General features: G+C 61.5%; 2 protein-coding genes across 2 annotated transcripts in view; both read right to left on the reverse strand.

Moving 5' to 3' along the window:
* Positions 1 to 390: 390 nt before the first annotated feature.
* On the reverse strand, positions 391 to 5720 carry MANSC4 (MANSC domain containing 4). Its single transcript, XM_056134607.1, has 5 exons — positions 5495 to 5720; positions 2870 to 3004; positions 1593 to 2181; positions 948 to 1095; positions 391 to 420 (listed from the first exon to the last, which is right to left on the reverse strand). Exons 1-5 carry the CDS (start codon positions 5718 to 5720, stop codon positions 391 to 393), a joined length of 1128 nt encoding a protein of 375 aa, XP_055990582.1.
* A 14508-nt stretch (positions 5721 to 20228) lies between these two features.
* PTHLH (parathyroid hormone like hormone) overlaps positions 20229 to 23096 on the reverse strand; it is a 67225-nt gene continuing 64357 nt past the window's right edge. Inside the window, exon 4 of the mRNA XM_056134608.1 lies at positions 20229 to 20301. Coding sequence (XP_055990583.1) covers positions 20229 to 20301 — 73 coding nt within the window. The remainder of the gene's footprint in view (positions 20302 to 23096) is intronic.

The raw sequence follows: 23096 nt of genomic DNA on the forward strand, positions 1-23096 counted from the left end.
TGGTGGTGCTCGGGGAACCAAATGGGATGCTGGGAATCGAACCCGGGTCAGCTGCGTGCAAGGCAAACGCCCTACCTGTTGTGCTATTACTCCAGCCCACTCACCGCACTTTTTGATTGTGTCCTGTTGGGGCCGTAGTTGCCATTCCCAAGGCTGACTCCTTGCTCTGTGCTTGGGGTCACTCCTGGCAGGGCTGGGGGGACCGTCAGAGTGTCGGGGATTGAACCTGGGTTGGCCACGTGCCAGGCCAGGGCAGCAGACCGCTACTACCCTGCCCTGCACTCTTCCTGGTTTCTCTGGTTTCCAAACAACTGACCACGGGCAGCGTGTGAGGGACGTCTGGGTCGTGGGCCTGCGTGTGTGTCGTGAGTACAGCAGACGTGACAGGGGTCAGGCACACCTGTCATTGGCGGGGGACACCTGTCACGGGTGAGGCAGGCCTTATGGGTGTCGGGCTCACCTGCGTCTTAGGCGGGACATGCTTACTGGGGGCACGCCTGTGTCGGGACAGCCCAGCGAGGCCGGGGGTTTGTGTGTCAGTGTCGTCACACAGACTCTGGGTTGGGGGGCACAGGAACCCCACCCATGCACCGTCTTCTCTTCCCAGGCTGGTTGTGGCCCTGAATCCGCGAACCGGAGCGCAGCAGCACTGCACCCTTGGGGACACGCCCAGACTGACACCGGTCACCCGGGGCCACCGTGCCTCTGACCTTTGCAGACTGGTCCACCAACTAACCCGGTGGCACATCTTAGGCCACAGATAACACACGCTGGCCTGGTTGCTGGCGAGGGCCCACAGCTCTGCTGGTCAGTGACTCCCGGAAGTGCTCAGTGCCTGGTACGTGGGACTCCACTTACCACTCCTTGAGGGGCATTGAGATGTGCCCGCCTCCTCGGGTGTGGCTCAGGCAGTGCTGGACAGACAGACACGGGGGTGGCCACCCCACCTTCACTTGGCGTCTGAAGAAGCTTCGGTCCCCCCCGAACTTCGCTGTGGTCCTGCCGGCCGCCCTCACGGGCTTTCGGGCCCGCTTGTTCAGCCGCCTGCCCGACTCTCCTCCCGCCCTCTCGTCCTCCCCCGCGGGAGGCCTGGCCCTGCGCGTGAGAGGGACCATGGGGGGCTGGACCCGGGAGAGCTGCGTTGGAGGGACACGGTGTGATGTGATGCCGAGGTCTCAGTGGCCGCCCTGGAGGGACAGTCAGCTTTGAGAGACGGTCAGCTTCCCGCACCGGAGGACTCGCCAAAGCGCAGGGAAGGAGGAGCTGGGGCAGCGTTTGCCCGCGCACACCTCAACGATCTTAGTGGCTGAGGGGCTGAGGCCCGGCCTTGGCCGGAGACGGCCGTGCCCGCAGGTGTCCCGGCCCCGCCTGCCCCTCGTGGACGCAGCCCTCGCCCGGCCTGTGCTGCCCGCTCGCTCGTGGCTTTCGGACGGTCCCTGGGGGGAAGTCTCCACGGCATCTGACGCACACCCAGGACTGGGGTCGCTCACGCCCACGCGGCCCCGCCCCCGCCACAGGGACGCTGTTCAGCGAGTGACACCTTTAATGAAGGGGCGCTGGCCAGGTGGCCCAGGTGGACATTTCCTGCTCACCGCGGAAGCCGGGCGCTCGGGAAGCAGCGCCTCTCTCCCCCCGCGCCCGGCCGCGTCTTCCCCGGCGTCCTCTGTCCCGGCCGATACTGCCCCTGCTGCTTGGCACGGCACGCCAGGGTCGCGGCCACGGCGCAGCCACCGAGGAAGGCGACCACGGAGCACAGGGCCACGGGGACTAGCCACACCGGGGACGCCCCCGAGGCCCTGCCCGGGGGCCCAGGCCCGGGACTGCCCCCTTTGGTCCTGTTGGAGGCCTGCTTGCTGCCCTCCAGCCGGGCGGGCCGGGGCACGTGTGAAGGTGGTGTGTCTGCCGTCCTGGGGGCCGGGGGGCTGGGGGCTGCGGAGCTGGGGGGCCCCTCCCGTACCCCTGTGGAGGTTGGGGCATCTGGAAGCAGGAGGCTCCCCCCAGAGACGGGCGGGGCCGTGTGTGTGCGCACGCCCGGAGCCCCCCAGGTTGGAAGCTCGGGGCTCACCCCCAGGACCCCCCGCGCACCTGCTTCCCGGGGCCGCTCCCCAGGGCTGGAGGAGGAGCGCGTGCGCGGGTGGGCGGCCGGGGGCTGTTGGAACACCAGCAGGTCGGGGTCCGCGCCTGGAAGGGGAGGTTGTGGTCAGCCGCACAGGGGCCTGCAGACAGACGCGCCCCTGCCCAGGCAGCTCAGCCAGCCTGGCCACGAGGGAGCCCGACCTCCCATGGCTGTGTCGGGGCACGCGCCAGGCTTCGTTCCCGGAGCCCTGAGTACCGCCAGGGTGACCCCTTAGAACAGAGCCAGGGGCAGCACCTGAGCACGGCCAGGTCCCCCTCCCTGCCTCTCTGACACACACAGATGCATACACGCACACACAAGCACATGCACACACCTGTGCTGGCTGACACTGCCTGGGCCCTCCCCCTGACACACACACACACACACACACACACACCCTGTGCTGACTGACTGCCTGGACCCCCCCTCCCCATCTGACACACACACATCACACACGCACACACACACAGAGCTGACCCCCTGTGGCCGGGTTCTCTGCTTCCCAGAACTGGCCTTGGCGCTGCCCCGGGCTCTGGAAGGCCGCACAGAGGAGCCTGCTGTGCCGCCGGCACCCTGGGCGCCTTCCCTCCCGTTCGACCCGCACGGCGGGTGGGGCGGTGGCCCGCACGGTTCCGTCCCCTTGACGCCTTGCAGCCCCCACCAGAGCCTGGGCAGTGTCAGCTGGCCCAGCTTTGGGGGCGGCCCTCCCCCCCCACCCCCAGCAGAGCCTGGTGTGCCAGGCGCCCGCCTCACCATCCGTGAGGTTGTAGAGCACGGCCCCGCTCCCGGGCGCCAGCACGCAGCTCTCCAGGCCCGGGCAGCGCACGTGCAGGCAGTTGGCGCCATCGTGGATGGGGTCGTGGAAGAAGACGGCCACGTTGCAGGACACTGGAAGGGGACAGAGCCCGGCGTGAGGCAGAGTCCCCGGCCGAGTGACCTTCCCGGGTCTCAAGCCCCGAGGAGTTATGGCACTAGACGCCGGGATCTAGAAAACTCGGTTGTTTTTTTCTGTCACAGTCAAAGCTGCCTTTTACTGTGAAAGAAAACCAGTGGTTTTTTTTTTTTTTTTTTTTTTTTTTTTTTTTTTTTTTTTTTTTGCTTTTTGGGTCACACCCGGCCATGCAAGGGGTTATTCCTGGCTCATGCACTCAGGAATTACTCCTGGCGGTGCTTGGGGGGCCCTATGGGATGCTGGGAGTCGAACCTGGGTTGGCTGCGTGCAAGGCAAATGCCCTACCCGCTGTGCTATCGCTCCAGCCCCTGTTTTTTTTTTTTTTTCAGCCACATCAGCAAGTGTCCAGGAATCACTCCTAGCAGGGCATGTGGGATGCTGGGGATTGCAGCCCCCTGGTGCAGGGCAGGTGCCCTCCCCGCGCTGCCACCTCTCGGGCCCCAGTGGGGGGTTTCTGGATACAGAGACGAATCCAAGCCGACCCTGAGGAAGCATGGTGTGTCCTGCACCCCCCCACACCCCCGGGGGTCGCATTTCTGGATTGAAAGGGCCGAGTGGGAGCCCCCAGGGAAGCCCAGAGCCAGGGTTCCACCTGCCAGCCAGCACAGGGCCTTTAGAAGGACGGGATCACCCCCAGGAGTCAGGCAGATCCGGTGTCTGGGTGCTCAGGAATCCACATTCCAACTCCCAAGGCAAGGAGCAGGAAGTTCAGGTTCAGGTGGAAGAGGAGGGGGAGAGGGGAGGGAAAGGGGGGAGGGGGGAGGAGGGGAAGGGGGAGTGGGAGGTGGGCATGGGGGAGAGAGGGAGGGGAGGGGGGAGGGCAGGGAGAGCTCAGCCCGGTGCCTGCACAGGGTGGGGGGGCAGAGCTGGCCGGCCGGACCTGAGCACCCCACAGTGCTGGAGAGCCCAGTTGGCGCCTTCCAAGGAGGGGAGAGGCAGGCCGGGAACCCTTGGATCCCTCAGACTGTTCTGGAAACCCTCGGTCTCCTTTCTGACCGCAGGTGTGTGTGCTGCGGGCCAGCGGGACCCCCCTGCCACCCCAAACTGCCCTGCCCGCCCCACTCTGTGTGGACTCGCGGGGGCCAGCCCTCCCTCCTGACTCACCCACGTCTGTGCTCCCTGGGCCCTTCCCTGAGGGTCACAGAAGGGTGAAGTGCCCCCCCAACCTCCAGGATCTCAGCGGGTGAGGGGGGCGGGTCTGAGCCGCCTGGTCTGGTGACGCATTGATGATGATGCCCACAGGCCTGGGGCGGGGCAGTGGTCAGTGCCAGGCACCGCACGGCCCCTGAGACCTGCCAGTGTGGCTGCATGCATGCCCCCGGATGGGCGCTGACTCCGCAGTGGGCCCCTGGCCTCTTGGCCGCCACTTGAGAACCCCCCAAATAATGAAGAAAATGCTTAAAAGGCGTTTTCCGTCCTCAGGCCCAGCTCAGGCGCCCGTTCAGCAGGAGGGGGGCGGCACCCGTGGGCCCTTCTCCCTACCAGGAACCAGCCGGGTTGGGTGCCCAGTCTCTGCCCGCTGCACCCCCGCGTGATGGTCTGGCCGGTCCTGGTGCAGATGGCAGGAGGAGGCTCTCCTGGCCCTGGTGCCCGTTAGTGGCCATCACGGGTCTAATAACGCACAGTCTGGAGAATCCTCGGTGAGGGTATGGTCTGGGGGCTCGGGATTCTTTTTGTCCGCTTGGGGGCCACAGCTGGAAGTGCTCAGGGCTTCCTCCTGGCCCTGTGCTCAGGGGTCTCTCCTGGTGGTGCTCCCGCAGATATGTGCAGTGCTCCAGTCCAGCACCTGACCTGCCCGCCTGACTGTCTCTCCCGCCCTAGCCTGTGGGACTTTTTTGTTTCTTTCTTTCCAGGATCTGTGATTCTTCAGAAAAGTGCAACCTGAAAATCTTTAGGCAAACTTGCCTTGAAACGTTTTCCGGTGCCTTAGGGATGCGATTGCACCCTGATTCCTAACTTCAGAACAAAACAAATTAAGGTATTTTGAAATATTCTCCCTCCCCTTTTTTTCTTTTCTTTTCTTTTTTTCATTCTTTCTCTCCCTCCCCCATTTTTCGGCTAATTGACCCTTGCTTAATTCTTTCGGAATGTGATCCATATCTAATTCCTGTTCCGTCCACCCCCTGCGTGGTCCACCTAATGGATCCAGCACATTTCAGGAGTTGCAAATGACCGGTGTCACCAGCTGGGCCTTGGAAAGACACTCGTCTTCAGGTCCAGCTGCGTGACCAGGCTCCAGGAACCGCGAGTGGCCGGAAGAAACGTGGGCCAGGAGGCCGGGCGGCCGCAGAGTGGCCGGGGCCCAGTTACCCGGGGCTCTGCCATCCGGGTGACGGCTGAGGGGTGCCGTGGGAGCCCTGCAGCGTGGGGGTCTGCAAGGCCGGCCTCAGACCCGCCCCCTGGCCTGTCCCCACGGCCCCGCTCACCGTCCTTGCGGAGACAGCAGCTGCGGCCGCACTTCTGGCCTGTGTTCTCCGAGTAGTACTGCAGCACCTGGGCGCCCAGCCGCTGGGACTCGTCCAGGTCCAGGAGCAGCCCCGGGAAGCGCCGGATCCAGCAGTCCCTGTAGAAGACGGTGGGCGAGCAGAGCGCGGCCACCGCGGCCCCTACACCCAAAAGCGGCAGCAGGAGCACGCCGGCCGCCCCCCGCATGGCCCCTGTCGCGGACACCGTCTCCCGAGGGTGTGAGTGAGGCGGGCGGGAGACTCCGGCCGGCCGCGGTGCTGGGCGCGGACAATGGCGTGGCTGACGTCAGGCCTGGACGGGTCCGGCTCCCGGGAACAAGCCCGGCTCTGTCCACAGGCTCCGCGGGGACCGGGCCTCTGCCGCTTTCCGGCACCTTCATTCCCTGACTTCATGCCCTTGACTCAGCGGTGCTGGAAACGCAGTTTGTGCTTGGGGTTAGACTTGTGGGTTTTTCTTTTCTTTTTTTTTTTCTTGCCTCATCAAATCTTGCAATGAAATCCGAAAATGAGATTAAACTAAAGATTCCATTTTACGGCGATCCCAAAAGCACTGAATGCAGACCCCGGGCGTTTCATGTGACCGGGCTGTTCTGCCCTGCAACCCGGCCTCAGCCTTCTCACTTGCAGGGAGGCTCCTTGGGAAAGCCCAGGCCGGCTCCGACACCCCCAGGCCTGTGCGGGTCCGATGCTCAGTGCCCGGGTGCGGGCCGCGTCCAGTCCCTGAGCTCCTCCCCAGCCACGACAGAGGGGGATGGGGCCACATACCCACTGGGCTCAGGGCTCCCTCCTGGTTCTGGTTCTGGTTCTGAGCCCAGTAGTCCCTCCGGAGGCGCTGAGGGAGCCTGTGTGGGATCAAATCAGGGCTGGTCACGTGCCTGGGAAGCGCCTTCGCCCCGCATTATCTCCCCGGCCCTGCCACGGACATTCTCTTGGGACAGGGAAGATTCCGGAAAAGAGCCCGGAGCAGTGCCTAGCATGGCACTGTTCAGTCCAGCGAGACACGGCTGAGAGTGCAGGCGGAGTCGAGTCTGACACTCCTGCCTGCGAGTCAGAAAGGAAACAGCACGGGCCGCAGAGGGGACAGCAGAGAGGGCACTGGCCTGGCACGCGGCCGACCCGAGCTCAACCCCTGGCACCTGTATGGTCCCCTGGGACTCGCCGGAAGTGATCCCCGAGTGCAGAGCCAGGAGGAAGCCCTGAGCACCATGGGGTGTAACCTAAAAAACAAAGAAAGGATAGAAAGAAGGAAGAGAGGGAGGGAGGAAGGAAGGGAGGAAAGGAGGGAAGAAAGAAGAAAAGGAGGGAGGAAGAGACGGAGGGAGGGAGGGAGGGAGGACACCGGCTATGTTGGCAGGACACTCAGGCTCCGTATCTGCCATAGTGTCAAGTCTTAGAATCTTCCTGACGCGACCTCAGTCACAGATGCTGATGACACCGAAGGCCTGAAACGGGCCCTTCTGTGAAGACTGTGGTTCCATATCCCGTGATATCCAAGATGACAAAATGAGGCCAAAGCAACGCCGTTGCTTTTCGTGTCCATTTTCCTATAAAACGCCAGAGCCGTGCTGCACGTTGGGGGAACCCTCCAGACGAGAGTCCCTCCAGAATGAGCACTGCGTCTGGCGCTGCTGCCCGAGCACCGCGGGCTCACAGGCTTTTGTTTGAATTTAACTTTTGTTTTGTTTGGGGGCCTCATGGGGTGTTGCTGGAGGTCACTCCCGGCTTGGTGCTCAGGGGACCACACTGCACGCGCACCTCAGCCGGGGGGTCTCTGTCCCTGCGAGGCGTTTTAACTTCTTGGCCTTGAAATCTGAACCTCTGGCACGAAGGGAGGAAAACATTCGGAGACTGTGTAGCCTGAGAAGAAACAGAACACGGACTCTCTTCTGCGCAGACTCACCTGGGCTGACTCCTGCCTGGCATCAGCCCCCAGGTACCCTGACACTGCTAAGTGTTCGCAGGCCCCTTCTGTCCGCGGTGCAGTTTCCCGTGCTCCCGGGAGAGAGTCAGACTCCTCCTTCAGTTTAGAGGGGGGAGGGAGGGGCGAGGTCTCAGGGCAGAGCAACAGATGCGGCCCTCGCCCGCGCTGCTCTGGGAGGTCCAAGCCACAGTGCAGTGCTGGGGATGGGCTGGGGGGCTCCGTCTGAGGCGTGGGTCACCCCCGGGCTCTGCGTCACGTGACACATGCAGTGCCTTGGCTGGACGCTGTCTGGTTTTGGAGCTCCGGTCCCCACGAGGAGAGGCGGACAGTCCGGTGTTCAGCAGTGCCACTGCAGGGGAGATCACGGTCGTGCGTCCTGTGGAAGAAAGAAACCTACGGGGCACTAGGAGCGACTCTGATAAAGGTCTTGAGCTCAGGGCTCTCCAGAGCGTGCTCTCCAGAGGTTCTGAGCTGGCCTGATCATTAGTCTTTGGTCAGACACTGATGGGACGTTCCTTGTGTTTGCTTTTCTCTTGGGCCAGCCCTGGTGGTGCTCAGGGTCTGCTCCCTGCTGCCCGTGGCCTTGGGGGCACCAGGCGGCGCCAGGGACCGAAATGAGGTCCTGCACGCAAAGCGTGTGTGTCCTCTGGGTTTGGAGCCGGGGCCGGGACCAGTGATGGCCTTTGACGGGCATCACAGGTACCATAGAGACCAGTCCCCGTTATGGGCTGAGCGACCAGGACCTCAGCCCCCACAATGGGTCGAGCGACCAGGACCTATCTAGGAAGCTGCCCCGGTTTGTGACCGTTTCCATGAAACCACCATGTTTTAGACCCTGGCGACCAGGTGCTTGCACCAATCTGATCTTGAATCTTTTTTTTGGGGGGGGTGGCAAGGGGGGTTGGGGTGACACCTGGGGGTGCTCAAGGATTACTCCTGGCGGTGTCGGAGGACCAGGTGAGGTGCCAGGGGTTGAACCTGGGTCGGGTGGGCGCAAGGCAGGTCCCCTGCCCTGCTGATTTCACACCTGAGCTTCACTGCAGACCTGCCTCAAAGCGGCTCCCGGACCTCGTAGGTGTGGACGGTCAGGCTGGCCCTGAGCGGGGAGGGCCCTGCTCTTCCAGCCCGGGTGAGAGGCCAGTCTGGGGCCTCTGACTCTGCAGAGAGCCTCCTCGCCAGCCCTCCTGAAGGCCCAAGGCACCCTGAAGTGTCAGCAGGAGGCAGAGGGCGGGTGCAGACAGGCTACCTCCTTGATTGCTTCAGAGCGTTCCCAGCCTTTGAAACTCAGTTCCCTAGTCTTGGCGCATACTGGAGAGGACTTGGGCGCTGTCCGAGCTGCTGTCCCCGCGGTCCAAGGCTCTGATCCAGCGTTGAAACTCCAGGACGCAGGGAGTCGTGTCCTCGCCAAGAAGTCCCATTGGGCAACTGGGTGGGGAGGCGTCAGGTGTAAAGGTGCGTCCCCCAGTCTGGACTCCCACTGGGCCCTGGAATCCCACGTGGGAGAGTTCTCTGGGCTTGGGGTGGACAGAGCAGACCCCCGCGGCCCCGTTCAGCCCTCGCCCCACCCGCCCTGCTGGATGGGGCCGTGGGGGCATGTTCGGGTGCCCTGGGGATCGGGTGAGGGGGTCCCACCCCAGGGGCGGTGCAGGAGCCGGTGCACGGCCTCCTGGGCCAGTCTTCCGGGGAGCAGGAGGCTGCTGACCCCACCGGGAGGTCATTCCTGCGCGCTCTCCCGATGCTGTGCTGACCCTCGGTGGGCAGGGGCTGCTGGACCGGGCAGATGCATCCTTCCTGCAAGTCCCCATGCCTGCTGGACACCGGCCTGTGCTTCCTGGTACGCACCTGCACCTGCATGTTGCATGCTGGACGGCCGCACACGAGGCCCCCTGGGACCTCCTGAGCGACCCTGAGCCCCTCAGCCCTCCCGGGCCAGCCCCTGTCCATGCCCAGTGGGCGAGGAGCATGTGGGCTGGGGCAGTAGCCGGTACAGGTCACCCTGCATATGGCCAGCCAGAGCTCAGGGCTTGCTGGGGGACCCAGTCCGGGGCCTCTCGCATGCTGGGCCCGAGTCCTGCCCTAGAGCCACAGACCTTTCCCTTCCCACTCGCTTTTTCTTTTCTGCTTTTGGGCCACTCCCGACGGTGCTCCGAGCTTCCTCCTGGCCCTGCTCTAGGGTCACTCCTGGTGGGGCTCCGGGGACAGGGTGTGGTGCCGGGGACGGAGCCCAGCTTGGCTGCATGCCAGGCCCGTGCCCACCCCACTGTCCTGTATGTCCGTCCAGACCTTCTTCTCTTTCTTTTTTCTTTCTGATTTTGGGCCACATCTAGCTGGGTTCTGGGCCTTTGCTCTACTCCAATCTCAGGACCACTCTGGTGGGCTCAGGGGACCATAGAGGTTCTTGGGATCAAACCCGGGTTGGCCACATGCAAGGCAAACACCCTACCTAGTGTACTATCGCTTTAACCCCCTTTTTCTTTTTTTTCTTTTCTTTCTTTTTTTTTTCTTTTTGGGTCACACCTGGCAATGCACAGGGGTTACTCCTGGCTCTGAACTCAGATATTACCCCTGGTGGTGCTCAGGGGACCATATGGGATGCTGGGAATCGAACCTGGATTGGCCGCGTGCAAGGCAAATGCCTTATCTGCTGTGCTATTGCTCCAGTCCCATGACCCCCTTTTTCTTAAAAAATAAATCAATCGGGGCTGGAGAGAGGTCAGTGTCTGGCCAGGCCAGTGCATTTCAACTCTTAGTAGGTGCTGCCAAGTTGCTCGTCCCCGTGGGCTGTGTTTGAGGGTCCCCAGTCTCTACTCTGGCCAGGATCAGGCAATAATTGCCACTTATTTTTAGGTTTTATTTGGGGGCTACACCCAGCAGTGCTCAGGGATTACTCCTAGCTCTGTGCTCAGGGTCACTCCTGGCGGGCTTGGGGAACTCATGTACGGTGCCAGGGATGGAACCCAGGTCATCTGTATGCAAGGCCAGCGCCCTCCCTGCAGTACCCACTGTAAGCTCCAGACCCGGTACCATCACTTTTAAATTCTTAACTCTTTACTGGGCAGACCCAGGGGTGGGTTTCCCACTGGGAGAAATTGGACTTTTCCCAGGCTTGGGGGGGCTGCTTGTCTTTTGTCTGTGGTCTCTGCCCATCTGTTAAGAGTTTGCTCGCGGACAACCTCTCAGTATCTGTATTGCAAACCATCATGCCCAAAAGTAGAGAGAGAGTATGGGGGAGATTGTCTGCCATGGAGGCAGGGGGAGGGTTGGAAGGGGGGGATGCTGGGGACAGTGATGGTGGGGAATGGGCAGTGGTGGAGGGATGGGCGTTGGATCGTTGTATGACTGAAACTCAAACAGGAAAGCTTGTAACTGTAGCTCACGGTGATTCAATAAAATAAAATTAAAAAAAATAAGAGTTTGCTCATGGGGACCAGAGTGATAGTACAGCAGGGCGGGCACTTGCCACGCACGCGGCAGACCCGGGTTTGATCCTTGGCGTCCCATGTGGTCCCCTGAGCCCACCAGGAATGATCCTGAGTATTGCCGGGTGTGACCCAAACAGGCAAGCAAGTTTGCTTGTGGGTTTCCTCACGAGCTGTGGTCCCAGGCCGTGATGCGGTGCCCCCCACAACTCGGAGCCAGGCAGTGGTGAACAGGGCTGTGGCCCCCCGGAGCCGGGCCACCTCCCCCGCAGACTCCAGGCCTGTCCCCTCCCCGTGCCTGTCCCAGGCTCCCGGCCCTGGCTGGCTGGCGGGCCGTCCTGGCGCTCGCTCAGGGCTCTCTGCCTGCTCCACTGACCCGTGGTTTCTTGGCGCCCGGACCCTGGAGTTGGCAGTGGAGGTTGAGCCCTGGAGGGTGGCGCCGCCAGCTTTGGTCTCTCTGGGTGGCACAGGCTACTCGGGGTCCTTTGTGGCCCCGTACGGTTTCTCGGACTCTGGGTTCCGTTTCTGTGAGAAGCACCACTGGCGGGTGCTGTTGGGTCCCAAGGCTTTGGGGCGGGCTGGGCCTTGGCAGTGTCGGTCTCCGACCCCCTGCCTGTCTGCCACTGGCCTGGCTTCCTGCCAGTTGTGCTTTTCCGCTTACAAGCCTCTGCGCTCCCTGGCCTGGTTCGATTCGTCTGAGTGTCACTGTGTTTGTGGCTTCTCTGGATGGGACAATTTCTTCCCCAGATGTCCCCTGCCGGCTGCCCGTGCCCCCGCCCCCCGCCCCGTGTCTGTGTGTTGACGTTTGCGCGCTGGGCCTTCCCTGGACGCCTTGACCAGCTCTCACCATCGTGAGGAGTTTCCGTCGGGACGTGCCATCTTCTTGCACACTCACAGACCTGCCTTTCGGGTCCTGGAACGAGCCCAGGGCCGTGGGCTCGGGGCATGAGCACAGCAGGGGTTGGGGCCATGAACCACACGGGGCCGGGCCTGGTGGAAACGTGGACACGACTGAAGCGGGCCCCTGGGTGCTCCACCTCCCCCCGTATCTGCTGGTGACACCCCAGTTAAGTGACTGGACCCCGCCTGGGAGATGATGTGGTGCCCAAGGGTGCACCAGCAGTGGACAGTCCCCTCCGAGAACCACGGAGTTCGGCGCCACCGACCTGACCCAGGCCAGGCAGCACTTGCTGACCTGCAGAGGGGCATGCCCAGACCAGCCCCGTGACCCCCAGACCCTCAGACCATCCCTGTGATGCCCCCCAGGCCCCCAGACCAGCCCCGTGACCCCCCTTGTGGATCCCACGCAGGCAGGCGGGACCCGCTGGCCACAGCGGACCGTGTGTCTCCTAGGAGCCAAGTCTGGGCTAAATGTCACCAACAATGGCCGTCTTGTCCGGCTGCTGCCCCCGGGGAACCTCCGTCTCCTCCACACGACGCCGGGCCGGGGGCCAGGGAAGACCAGAGTCTGCGCTTTCTTGCTGATAAGCAACAACAAGCAAGTGACGCAGGTTTGGAAGTTGCCGAGTTTCAGCAATGCCGGGAGCCAGAGGGGTGAGGCGAGGTGGCGGGTGGTGTTTGACTCCCGGCTCTGTGCTCAGGGCTGACTCCCGGATCTGTGCTCAGGGCTCACTCCTGGCTCTGTGCTCAGGGATGACTCCTGGCTCAGTGCTCAGGCTCACTCCCGGCTCAGTGCTCAGGGTGTCACCCCCAGGGACCTCAGGGTTGGAACCTGGCTCAGCTGCATGCCAGGTGACCGCCTCCCCATGGCCCCGGCTGAGTGTCTGGACTGCCTGGAGCTGCGTGGCCAGCTGGACAGTGGCCGTGGGAGATTTGTGTCCCCTGCGTGTCCCCAGCGGGGCCAGGGCTCAGGGCCTCCCTGCAGCAAGAAGCAGCGCCTCCAGCCGTTCCCAGCATAGCCCCTAGGGGGCAGCACGTCTCTGTGGTGGCCTGGCAGGTAAGGGCAGAGGACAGAGGGCAGGGGGCATAAGCCCATTTCTGGGGGACGTGGGGTCCGTGGCAAGGAGGAATCCAGGCGGGATCGTGACGGGGAGGGGCTTGTCCTGGAATTCGCATCTCAGGCGAGAAGCCCAGAGTTGGAACCATTTCGTGCCAGGCCGACCACGGGGAGCCAGCCCCGACCCAGGCAGGCTTACGCCGAGCACTTTTCACAGAGTTTTCCCGGCAATCATGGCAAGGGTGGCACCAGAGTGGGGCTTTGTGATGGCTCTGGTGACGCCGTGGGGGGAAACTGAGGCAGGAGGACCCGGCATAGGGCTGTGTGAGGCTGCCGGGAGTTCCTGTGGTGGGTTCGCTTCATAGGGGGCCTCACAAGACAGTACAGACCTCCTCACTGTCTCAGTGCCTGCCCCCCTCCCTGGTACTGGGCGCTTTGGGCCCTTCTGTTCTGGACCGTAACTTATGCTTCAGGACCCTCTGGGCTCCCAGGTGGCCCCTCAGCTCCGCGTCTGCTGTCCCCTGGCCTGCTACTGACCCGCTCTTGGTTCTGACTTTCCATCCCAGCAAATACGTCGGGATCTCAGCCTTGCTCCATCCAGAGGGTGCGGTTAGCCACCCCCCACCCCACTTCCCCAAGCAACACCTCTGGGAGGAACTTGGAGGGTCTTGGCTGAAAACACTGTTTGTGCGTGAGTTGCGAGGATGGGAGAGTTGGTTGGCAAACCTGCCGGTGCTCAGGGGTGCTCCCAACTCAGTGCTCAGAGAACAGTGTGTGGGTGGAGGTCGAGGCCTGTGTGTGCTCCAGTCCTTTGCTCCCTGTCCCCGGACTTCGGGTTTAAAGAAATGTTTAAACAGGGACCAGAGAGTTAGGACAGGCCGCCTCAGTACTCAACTGACCTCAGCTCAATCCCCGGCCTCGCAGACGATCCCCTGCGGGTCCCACCGGGCGTGATCCCTGAGCACGGAGCCAGGAGTCAGCCCTGAGCACTGCAGGGAGCGGCCCCCAAACCGACCTCCCCGCAAGCCTAAGTAATAGCAACAACAGCACAAGGTCATAGTTGAAAGGAACCTCCACACAAAGACACAGACACACATCGACACACACACACACATGTAGAGACAGACCCACACACACACAAACACATACACGCACAGACATAAGCACACAGACACGCACACAGACCTGTGGGGTCTGGTCACAGAGGTGTCCTTCCAGGCTTGTCCCAGCCTCTTCATGGCTTCTGCTTTTCCTTTCTTGGTGTTTTATTTTTATTTTTAAATTTTATTTTCAAAACACATGGCAAAACCTGGCAAGCTTCCCGTGACGTATTTGATATGCCAAACACAGTAACAACAAGTCTTACAATGGAGACGTTACTGGGCCCCCTCGAGCAGAGCCTGGCAAGCTACCCGTGATGTACTCAATATGCCAAACACAGTAACAAGTCTCAAAAAAATGGAGACGTTACTGGTGTCCGCTTGAGCAAATCGATGAACAACAGGGTGATAGTGATAGTGAAATTTTATTTTCATAAAGCTGCTCACAGTACTTGATTACATTCAATATTCAACATCAATCGCACCACCAGAATGCCTTCCCGCCACCATTATTTAAGATTTTCCCAACCACCACTCAAGCCTCCCTCAAAGGCAGATGCTAAATAGTATATTTTGTGTTGCTTGTTGTAAATAATTGACTAATACTGATCCCAAAAGATTTCCTTACAGGAAAGTGTGTGAAAACTGTTTTGTCTCATCTAGGAGCCATTAAGTCCCTGCATAAGAGATCATTAACATGTTATTAGACTTTGAGATTTTGTGTGAATATATATATATATACATATATATATATATAGAGAGAGAGAGAGAGAGCACTGTATAGCACTGTCCTCCCATTGTTCATCAATTTGCTCAAGTGGGCACCAGTAACGTCTTCATCATGATGCTTGTTATTGTGTTTGGCATATTGAATAAGTCAGTTAGCTTGCCAGGCTTTGCTGTGTGGGCGTGATACTCTTGGTAGCTTGCAGGGCTCTCTGAGAGGGACGGAGGAATTGAACCGGGGTCGGCCTGGGTCAGCTGCGTGCAAGGCAAGTGCCCTACCACTGTGCTATTGCTCCAGCCCATATATACATGTATACACACACACACACACACACATATATATATATAAAATTTTTGACCAATATCAGTTGTCTTTGACCTTACCCCCCATCAAACGTGGCCAATATGGTGTGTTACTCTTGGCATATCAGTGGCATAAAGTATGAGATGTTGCCTGACTGACTGCTTTCATGACCCAACGCTCCTGGAATTCTAGAATTTTAAATAGGATGCTAACGCCGGAGTTAATTTATTTTTTTTTAGCAGGATGGTGACTCTGGGGTCCAGAGGCCTCTCTTCCGCATGCTGCTCTTTTCTGAGATTCATCTGTGGGTCTCTGGATCATGACCGACAATGCGCTTAAATGCTACCAGAGGCAGTTCGTGGGCGTGACTGCCAGGGGACTGGAAGCGGGGGATGGGAAGAGGTCACCCATCCCCGACTCTGTGACGCCTGGAGATTTCAGTCACTGGTCCCGCGTACCCGGGTGTTTCAGCAGTTTCATTCTCATGCATGTGGGGCTTGAGATGAGCCTGTGAAGGTCGGCCGTGAGCTGTGAGCGGGGAGGCTATTTGGTTCTGGAGGTTTGCAGCTGCCGGGGTTCTTTGGGGGCAGGCGGAGGGACACACCTGCCCCCCTCCGAGGTGCCCTGGTGAAATCAGCCTGGCGCAGTGTGGTGGGGAGACATCTCCGGGACGTGCTGCTCGCCTCCGAGATTCATTCCCGAGTCTCTTTGGTGTTCTGAGAGCCTAGACGCTACCAAATGTCTCTGGCCAGTGCCAGCGTCCTGGGGCTTCCCTGGCACAGACGGGCTGGGCTGAGCGGGGTCCCCTGCAATGCCCCGTCTCCCGCCCCTGCCCTCCAGCTCTGCGGGGCGAGAGGCAGCCCCTGGGACCTCCTGCCGCAGCTCCTCCTGCAGACACACCGCTCAGCGCTGGTCGTAGCAGCAGAACCGCTGTTCCTTCGCAGGGAGAGCCCCTGAAGCAGGGGTGCGGGTGGCAGGCGGCAATGGTCGGAGACGAGGGTGTCCTGACAAATGACTCCAAGGGTCAGCCCTGCTGCACAGGTGGGGGGAGGGGGCGGGGGAGACGGTGAATAGCCCTGAATCGGGAACCTTGGGAGGGAGGGAAGGTTGTTTTGTTTTGTCGCGGGACCACTCCTGGTGGTGATTTGGCCTTGCTCCTGGCAGGGCCCAGGGGACCATCCAGGCACTGCGGGTTGATCCCGGGCTTGAGTGCTTGCAAGGCAAATGCCTTAGCAGCTGTTGGCCCAAGTGATAAATGATCCAGGTGTAAACTTGGCCCCGGGATCAGGTGTGTGCGGGTCAGCCTTCTCGGTCTCTGATGCCGGGAGAGGGGTCGGCCGAGTCCCGAGGGAGCAGAGCCGTCTCTCCTTCCTGCTCACAGGGGAAGCCTCGGGCCTCCGTGTGTGATATTCGGTCGGTCGCTGGCCCACGAGGGGCGCTAAGTCCTGCCCCCTCGCCTGGCCACCTCCCGCGTGAGTCCTGAGCCACCATCGACGTCCTGCGTCCTGCATAGTCCAGTGTGACTGTCCGCTTGCCGCTCTGCTGCCTTCGTTGCTTCCAATCTTATCTCCCGGACCTCAGGGGCCTGTCCCCCCTCCACCCAGCGGGGACCTGAAGGGCGGCCCGGGGCCGTTTCTGGGGGCTTATGAGCCAAGGGGCTTCTGCTCCTCTGACAGCGTTTGACCCCAGCTTGCTTGTAGATGCCTCAGAAGCCACTTGCAAGGGCCGTAGGCAATGCCAGGCGGGCTCCAGGGGGGCAGGGTCCTCTCCTGGCCACCTGGGCAGGTGGGGCTGGGCCAGGAGCTGCGGGAGGGAGGAGTGTCTGAGACTGAAAGCGGGGAAGGGACCCCACGGCAGCGGGACTCCTGGGCGTGATAAAACCAATAGCCCAGGGGCTGGAGCAATAGCACAGCATGGTGGGGGGGGGGGGGGCGTTTGCCTTGCATGCAGCCAACCTGGGTTTGATCCCTGGCATCCCATATGGTCCCCCGAGCACTGCCAGGAGTAATTCCTGAGTGCATGAGCCAGGAGTAACCCCTGCGCATCATCACTGGGTATGACCCAAAAGCAAAAAAAAAAAAAAAAAAAAAAAACCGGAGTCCTCCCATTGTTCATCGATTTTCTTGAGTGGGCACCAGTAACGTCTCCATTGTGAGTGTTGTTGTTACTGTTTTTGGCCTATCGAATATGTCATGGGGAGCTTGCCAGGCTCTACCGGATACTCTCAGTAGCTTGCCAGGCTCTCCGAGAGGGACGGAGGAATCGAATCCGGGTCAGCCGCATGAAAGGTAAACACCCTACCCTCTGTGCTATCACTCCAGTCTCTCTCTCTCTCTCTCTCTCTCTCTCTCTCTCTCTCTCTCTCTATTTTTATAAAGTTGTTCACAATAGTTCTTACAAATGATGTTCAAACACCAATTCCACCTCCGTGCACCCTCCCACCCCCCTAGGAGGAGATGGTCGTATCTCACCCTGAGCCATCTAAGCCCTTCGAAGAGATCACAAGCCACACGATCGTGTGCTGCCTTGGTCTGTCCTCGGGCCGAGTGTGAGGGCGCGTGTGTGACGCACTGTGTGTCCCCTCTCTGGACCCTCGGCCCAGCCCTCCTGCTGTCTCCGACTCCTCCCCCTCCCATGGCTGCTCCTCCCGGGTGTTTCATTTCTGTAGTCCACCCCCATCGCTGGCCTCTGCCCCCTTCCCTGGACACGACCCCGTCCAGGTCGCAGTGACCACCCGGCCTCATCGCTCCTCCTGCCGCGGAGGGTCCCACTGCCCACGTCCACCACAGCTGCGTGTCCCTCCCCGTGCGGGCGTTGGGCCCGTGTCCGCGTGTGGCCCGCCGCGTGCATTCGTGAAGGCGTCCCGACAAGGACACAGGGTCGCTCCGCGGTCGGAAGCCTGCCCGGGCGGGCGAGGGGGCATCGGGGCAGAGACGGGACCGCCCTACAGTGGTGGTCGGAGGGGCCAGTCCGGAGGGGAGGGTGTGCTGAAATGGACCAGCACGATGGCCTCTCAGTACCCGCATCGCAAACCGTAATGCGCGGAAGGAGAGAGACACAGAAAAGTGTCGTAGACGCAGGATTGGGCGGGGGGCGGGGGGGACTGGGACATCGGTGGCGGGAGATGAGCACTGGGGTGGGATGGGTGCGTTGGGACATTGTGCGACCGAAACCCAGTCACGAACTGACGCTTTAACTGTGTGTCCCATCGTGATTCAATTAAAAAAATTAAAATACACACCACACACACCACACACGCCACACACAACACACACATAACACACATGCAACACACACAACACACATAACACCCACACCAAACCCACACCACACACACAACACACACAACACACACAAAACACACCCCACCACATAACATGCACAACACACACACCACATACACAGCACGCACACCTCACACACAACACACATCACACACAAAACACACACAACATACAAACACCACACATAACACACACCACACACACCACACACACAACACACACAAAACACACCCCACCACATAACATGCACAACACACACACCACATACACACCTCCCACACAATACACACACACACCTCCCACACCTCACACACATAACATGCACCACACACACCACATACACAACACGCACACCTCACACACAGCACACATCACACACAAAATACACACAACGTACAAACACCACCCACATAACACACACCACAACACAACACACACCTCACACACAGCAAACATCACACACACAACATACAAACACCACACACATAACACACACACTACACACACCTCACACACACCCCCACACAACACGCATCACACACACCACATACACAACACGCACACCTCACACACAACACACATCACACACAAAATACACACAGCGTACAAACACGACCCACATAACACACACCACAACACAACACACACCTCACACACAGCAAACATCACACACACAACATACAAACACCACACACATAACACACACACTACACACACCTCACACACACCCCCACACAACATGCACCACACACACCACATACACAACACGCACACCTCACACACAACACACATCACACACAAAACACACACAGCGTACAAACACCACACATAACACACACACACCACACACATCACACACACACACCCTCCCCCGAAGGTGTCTCGAGCAGGGCAGTGCCCTCTGCGTGTTTGTTTGCGCGTCAGACAGACCTGTAGGACCCGCAGCCCGGAGACCCGGGGTCCCCCCTTTGGAGACGTCGCCCTGGGGCTCCTGGGGAGGGAGGCAGAGACCAGGTCCAGCTCGCCGGAGCCGGAAGTCAGGGCCAGGCCCGCGGTCAGAGCCGGGCACGGAGCTGCCGCGGGGCCCTCCTCACTGGGCAGCGCCTGGACCTGCCGGTTCCGGTTTGGGCTGGACGCAGACGGAGGGGCCGCCTGGCACACGGCTGACCTGGTCTGATCACTCGCACCACGAGGGTCCTCCTGGCCAGGGGTGACCCCTGAGCACAGAGCCGCGAGCGAGCTCTGAGCACTGTCAGGTGTGGTCCAAAATCCTGGAAAAAAAAAAGGTCAAATTCCCAGGAGGGAAAATCTGATTGTGCCAACTCGGGCCGTGCCCACTCGTGGAAGAGTCTCAGCTGGAAGAAAGGGGAGAGGAGGGAGGCTGGCAGGGGGGAGTGAAACGAGCGTGTCGGCAGATGTCCAGCGGGCCAGAGGTCTCGGGGCTGGACAGGGGTGGCGGTGGCGCGGGCGTGGGTCGAACCCAGGGGCCCGCGGGGTCACCCTCTGCCATGGTCCCCTTGTGTCCACGCAGACGCCGGCCGCCTGCCCGGGGCGACGGGAGGTGAACTGTGCCGCCTGGGATGAGTCTGGCCGCGGCTGCGGTTTCCGAGGGAGGGCGCGAGCTCCTGTCTCTGCCGGCGCGTCTGGGGCAGGGAGCGCCAGCAACAGCCTCCCCCAGGCCCCTCTGCGGATCACAGGGCGGCCCTGAAATAACAGCCGGGTGCAGGCGCCCCGGGCACCGAGCCCCCTCGCCCGCCCGGGAATTGCCAGCAAACTGAAACCCCGGCTCTGGCGTGGCCCGGAGACGCTTCCCAGAACCCCCGGGGCCCCCAGAAGCGTCCTGACAACCAGAGCCCCGAGGTTCAGGTTTCTGGAGAGAGGGGGGGAAATTACAGTCCTTCTGCAGGGGGGTCTGGGCAGACCGTCTGCTCCCCGCCCGTGCCCAGAGCCCCTCCGAGTAGACAGTCTGGGACCAGCAGCCCGGCTACTGCTTGCGGGGTGACGGCCGCGCCTGCGGGAGCAGCGCCCTCTCCTGGACGCCCTGGAGAATCTCTTTCCTGCAGGGAAGGGGCCCCACAAGGAGTGTCGGGGGACCCGGTCTCTCGTCTCTGCTCTGACCGGCTAAGAGTCGGCGCCAGGGCCTGAGGAGGTGACCATTAGGCGTGCTGGGCTGTCAGGAAATCGCGCCAACAGGACCCCCAGTTCCAGGGCCGGGCTCACCCCTGGGGAGGACCAGTCGCGTTTCCCAAAAGCAGCTTCAGGGGACGGGAGGGCTGCTGGGGGCAGGAAGGGGCGTGCAGCCCGAGCTGGGGTCAGACAAGGAGCAGGGCCTGCGCTCTTCCCCCAGAGCTTTTGCGGGTCCTCAGGACAGGGCGACCAGCCGCTCGGGACGAGGGCCTCGCCTTGGAGCCTGGGAAGGCCTGGAGCGCAGAGGCTGGTGCGGTTCTGGGTGGACGCGATGCCCCTAGGACAGAGAGGCTGGGCCGGCCCTGCGAGACGGACACTCTGCTTCTGTGCCCAACTCTGGTGGCCCTGTGCCCCTGTTTAGCCCCGTGAGAGTCTTGTGGGCGTGCCTCGGTGATCGGGCGTCTGACAGGCCGCAGGCGCCCCTCCGTGGGGCCGGTCTCCCAGCCCTGCTGCCTGCACCCTGCCCGCTGCTGGGCTGCGCCGGGGTCTCTCCATCCGTGGCCGACCCCGAGCCGGACAGCCCTCCTCTGTGCACAGGAAGAACATGGATTCTGCCCAGTGCCACAGCACAGCCCCCTGTGGGTGTCTCACCCTGGAGTCAGGGTCACCCAGTCCCCTGGGAGAGAGCGTTCCAAAGCCTTCGGGGACAATCCCTCGGGGCCTGGAGTGTGGGGGGTCCATCCCGGCCCTGCCTCTTCAGCGCCCTCAGAGGCTGCATGGTGTGTCTGCCGGGGGCAGCTGCCTCCCAGCACCCAGAACTGGCCCCCGCAGTGGTCCTGATGCTCACCCTGCCAGACTGGTGGCAGGGCTGTGGGGACCCTCGTCAGCAGGCCGGGCCAGGGACTGCCCGGGTGGGAGGGAGCTGCTGCTTCCAGCAGGGGACGCTGAAATAACACACACAACAGGCAGGAAGCGCCAGGTGCACTGAGTTCGGGGAGAGGCACTGTGGGGCAGGGGCTGCTCTGGGAAGGGACCGGAGGCGGAGGGGCCACTCTGCGGCTCTGTGAGCCCAATGGGCGGAGCCCTCAGCAGCCCTGGGGGTCGGGGGAGGTCGATGTCCAGCAGCCCCCCTGCCCTGCCCTCCAGGCCCTCTGCAAGGCAGGGACCCCTGCAGAGCCCCCTGGGGAACCCGGTTCCCGCGGGGCTGAGTTGGCTGCACTGACTCCACTTGGGCGGACACTCAGAGCTCAGCAGATGCTCTGGGGAAGGGGGCAGGGGAGCTGGGCACCCCCGGGGGCACGGGGTGGGGCCCCTGGACGCAGGATAAGGGGCCCCTCGTGGCTGCAGAGATGGACAGGCCGCCAACGGCAGGGGACCGGGTTGTGATGGGGCCTGGGGGTGGGTACGTCCAGGGCACCCCCTTCCCCTCTGTGCTGTCCCCAAGAAGGTCCCACCCCGTGCCTGCGCCATCCACACTCTCGTCCTCCATCTGCTGTTCGGCAAGTTCTGGGGAGGGGGCCCGATTCTCTGGGCTCGGGGCTTCCGGCAGAGTGGGGGCCATGGAACTGGCACCGGCTGGGCACACTGGCCCTCAGCCCTCCCTGTGGAGAACGTCCTCCCCGACCCACTGATGCAAAGCCGGGGGGTGCAGGGCCGCCCCCGCCTCGCTCCAAGCAGAACTGCCTGCTTCAGGGAAAGCAGAAAATGGTGCCAGCAGCAAGCAGCCCCCACGGCCCCTCCAGACCCCAGTGGGGTTCCCGCCCGGGGGTGGGGGAGCGCTCCTGTCGGGGGCGGCTGGGCCGGGCCAGAGGGAGGCCCAGGCTCTGCTGCCTGCCAGGAGATGCGAGTGTGTGTGTGTGTGTGTGTGTGTGTGAGTGTGTGTGTGTGAACGTGTGTGTGAGTGTGAGTGCGTGTGTGTGAGTATGTGATTGTGTATGTGAGTGTGTGAGCGTGTGAGTGTGTGCGTGCATGTGTGAGTGCATGTGAGTGTGTGCGCGTGCGCGTGTGAGCATGTGTGTATGTGAGTGTGTGAGTATGTGTATGAGTGTGTATGTGAGTGTGTGTGCATGTGAGTGTGTGTGCATGCATGTGTGGAGTGTGTATGAGTGTATGAATATGTGTATGAGTGCGTGTGAGTATGTGGGTGTGCTGTGTGAGTGTGTGTGTTGCCAAGTGGATTCAGACTCCCTGGGGGGAAACGGAAGCCGTGCCATTGTTCTTTTGGTGACCAGAACAACTCTTTCCACCCAGACGTCCAGATGTTGAGTCTTCCGGAAGCGGAGTTAGCAGAATCAAAGCGAGAGGAGCGAGCAGGGTTGGTCTCTGAGGGTTTCTCAGCCCGAAGGAGCGGAACCAGAAGCCATCCGAGCCACAGCGCCCCATGCTCTGCTTGGGGCTGGGCACCTGTGCCCTCCCGGCCCCCTCCAGCTGGCCTGCTGTGGGGACTCGCGCGCTCTGGCCCGTCATCACTGGTGGGGGCTGCGCTTCCCCAGGGAACCCCCCATCCGGGGGCCTTGGCCCTGGAGTGTCCCCGTGAGCAGCCGGGTGGGAGGCCTGTTTCCTGCTCAGCCTGAGGGCCAGCCCCCAGCCGGTCATTCTCTGGCCCCCAGCCTGGCATCCGAGCTTAGAGGGACGTTCTCCTCTGGAAGGTTCTAGACCACGTGAGCTTCGTGAGGGCGGTCTTCAGCAGGAAGCAGTGAGTGGCGGCAGAACCCTGGCCCCACCT

Source organism: Sorex fumeus, unplaced genomic scaffold, assembly GCF_029834395.1.
Source record: "Sorex fumeus unplaced genomic scaffold, SorFum_2.1 ptg000100l, whole genome shotgun sequence".
NCBI classification, from domain to species: Eukaryota; Metazoa; Chordata; class Mammalia; order Eulipotyphla; family Soricidae; genus Sorex; species Sorex fumeus.

Bases quoted from the DNA above. Each gene is read 5' to 3' on its own strand.
- MANSC4 (XM_056134607.1), bottom strand. From the start codon at position 5,720: ATGCGGGGGGCGGCCGGCGTGCTCCTGCTGCCGCTTTTGGGTGTAGGG. The intron at 3,005-5,494 runs GTGAGCGGGGCC...GTCCCCTTCCAG, and splicing joins CTGCTGTCTCCGCAAGGACG to TGTCCTGCAACGTGGCCGTC. The intron at 2,182-2,869 runs GTGAGGCGGGCG...CTCCCCTTCCAG, and splicing joins GCTCTACAACCTCACGGATG to GCGCGGACCCCGACCTGCTG.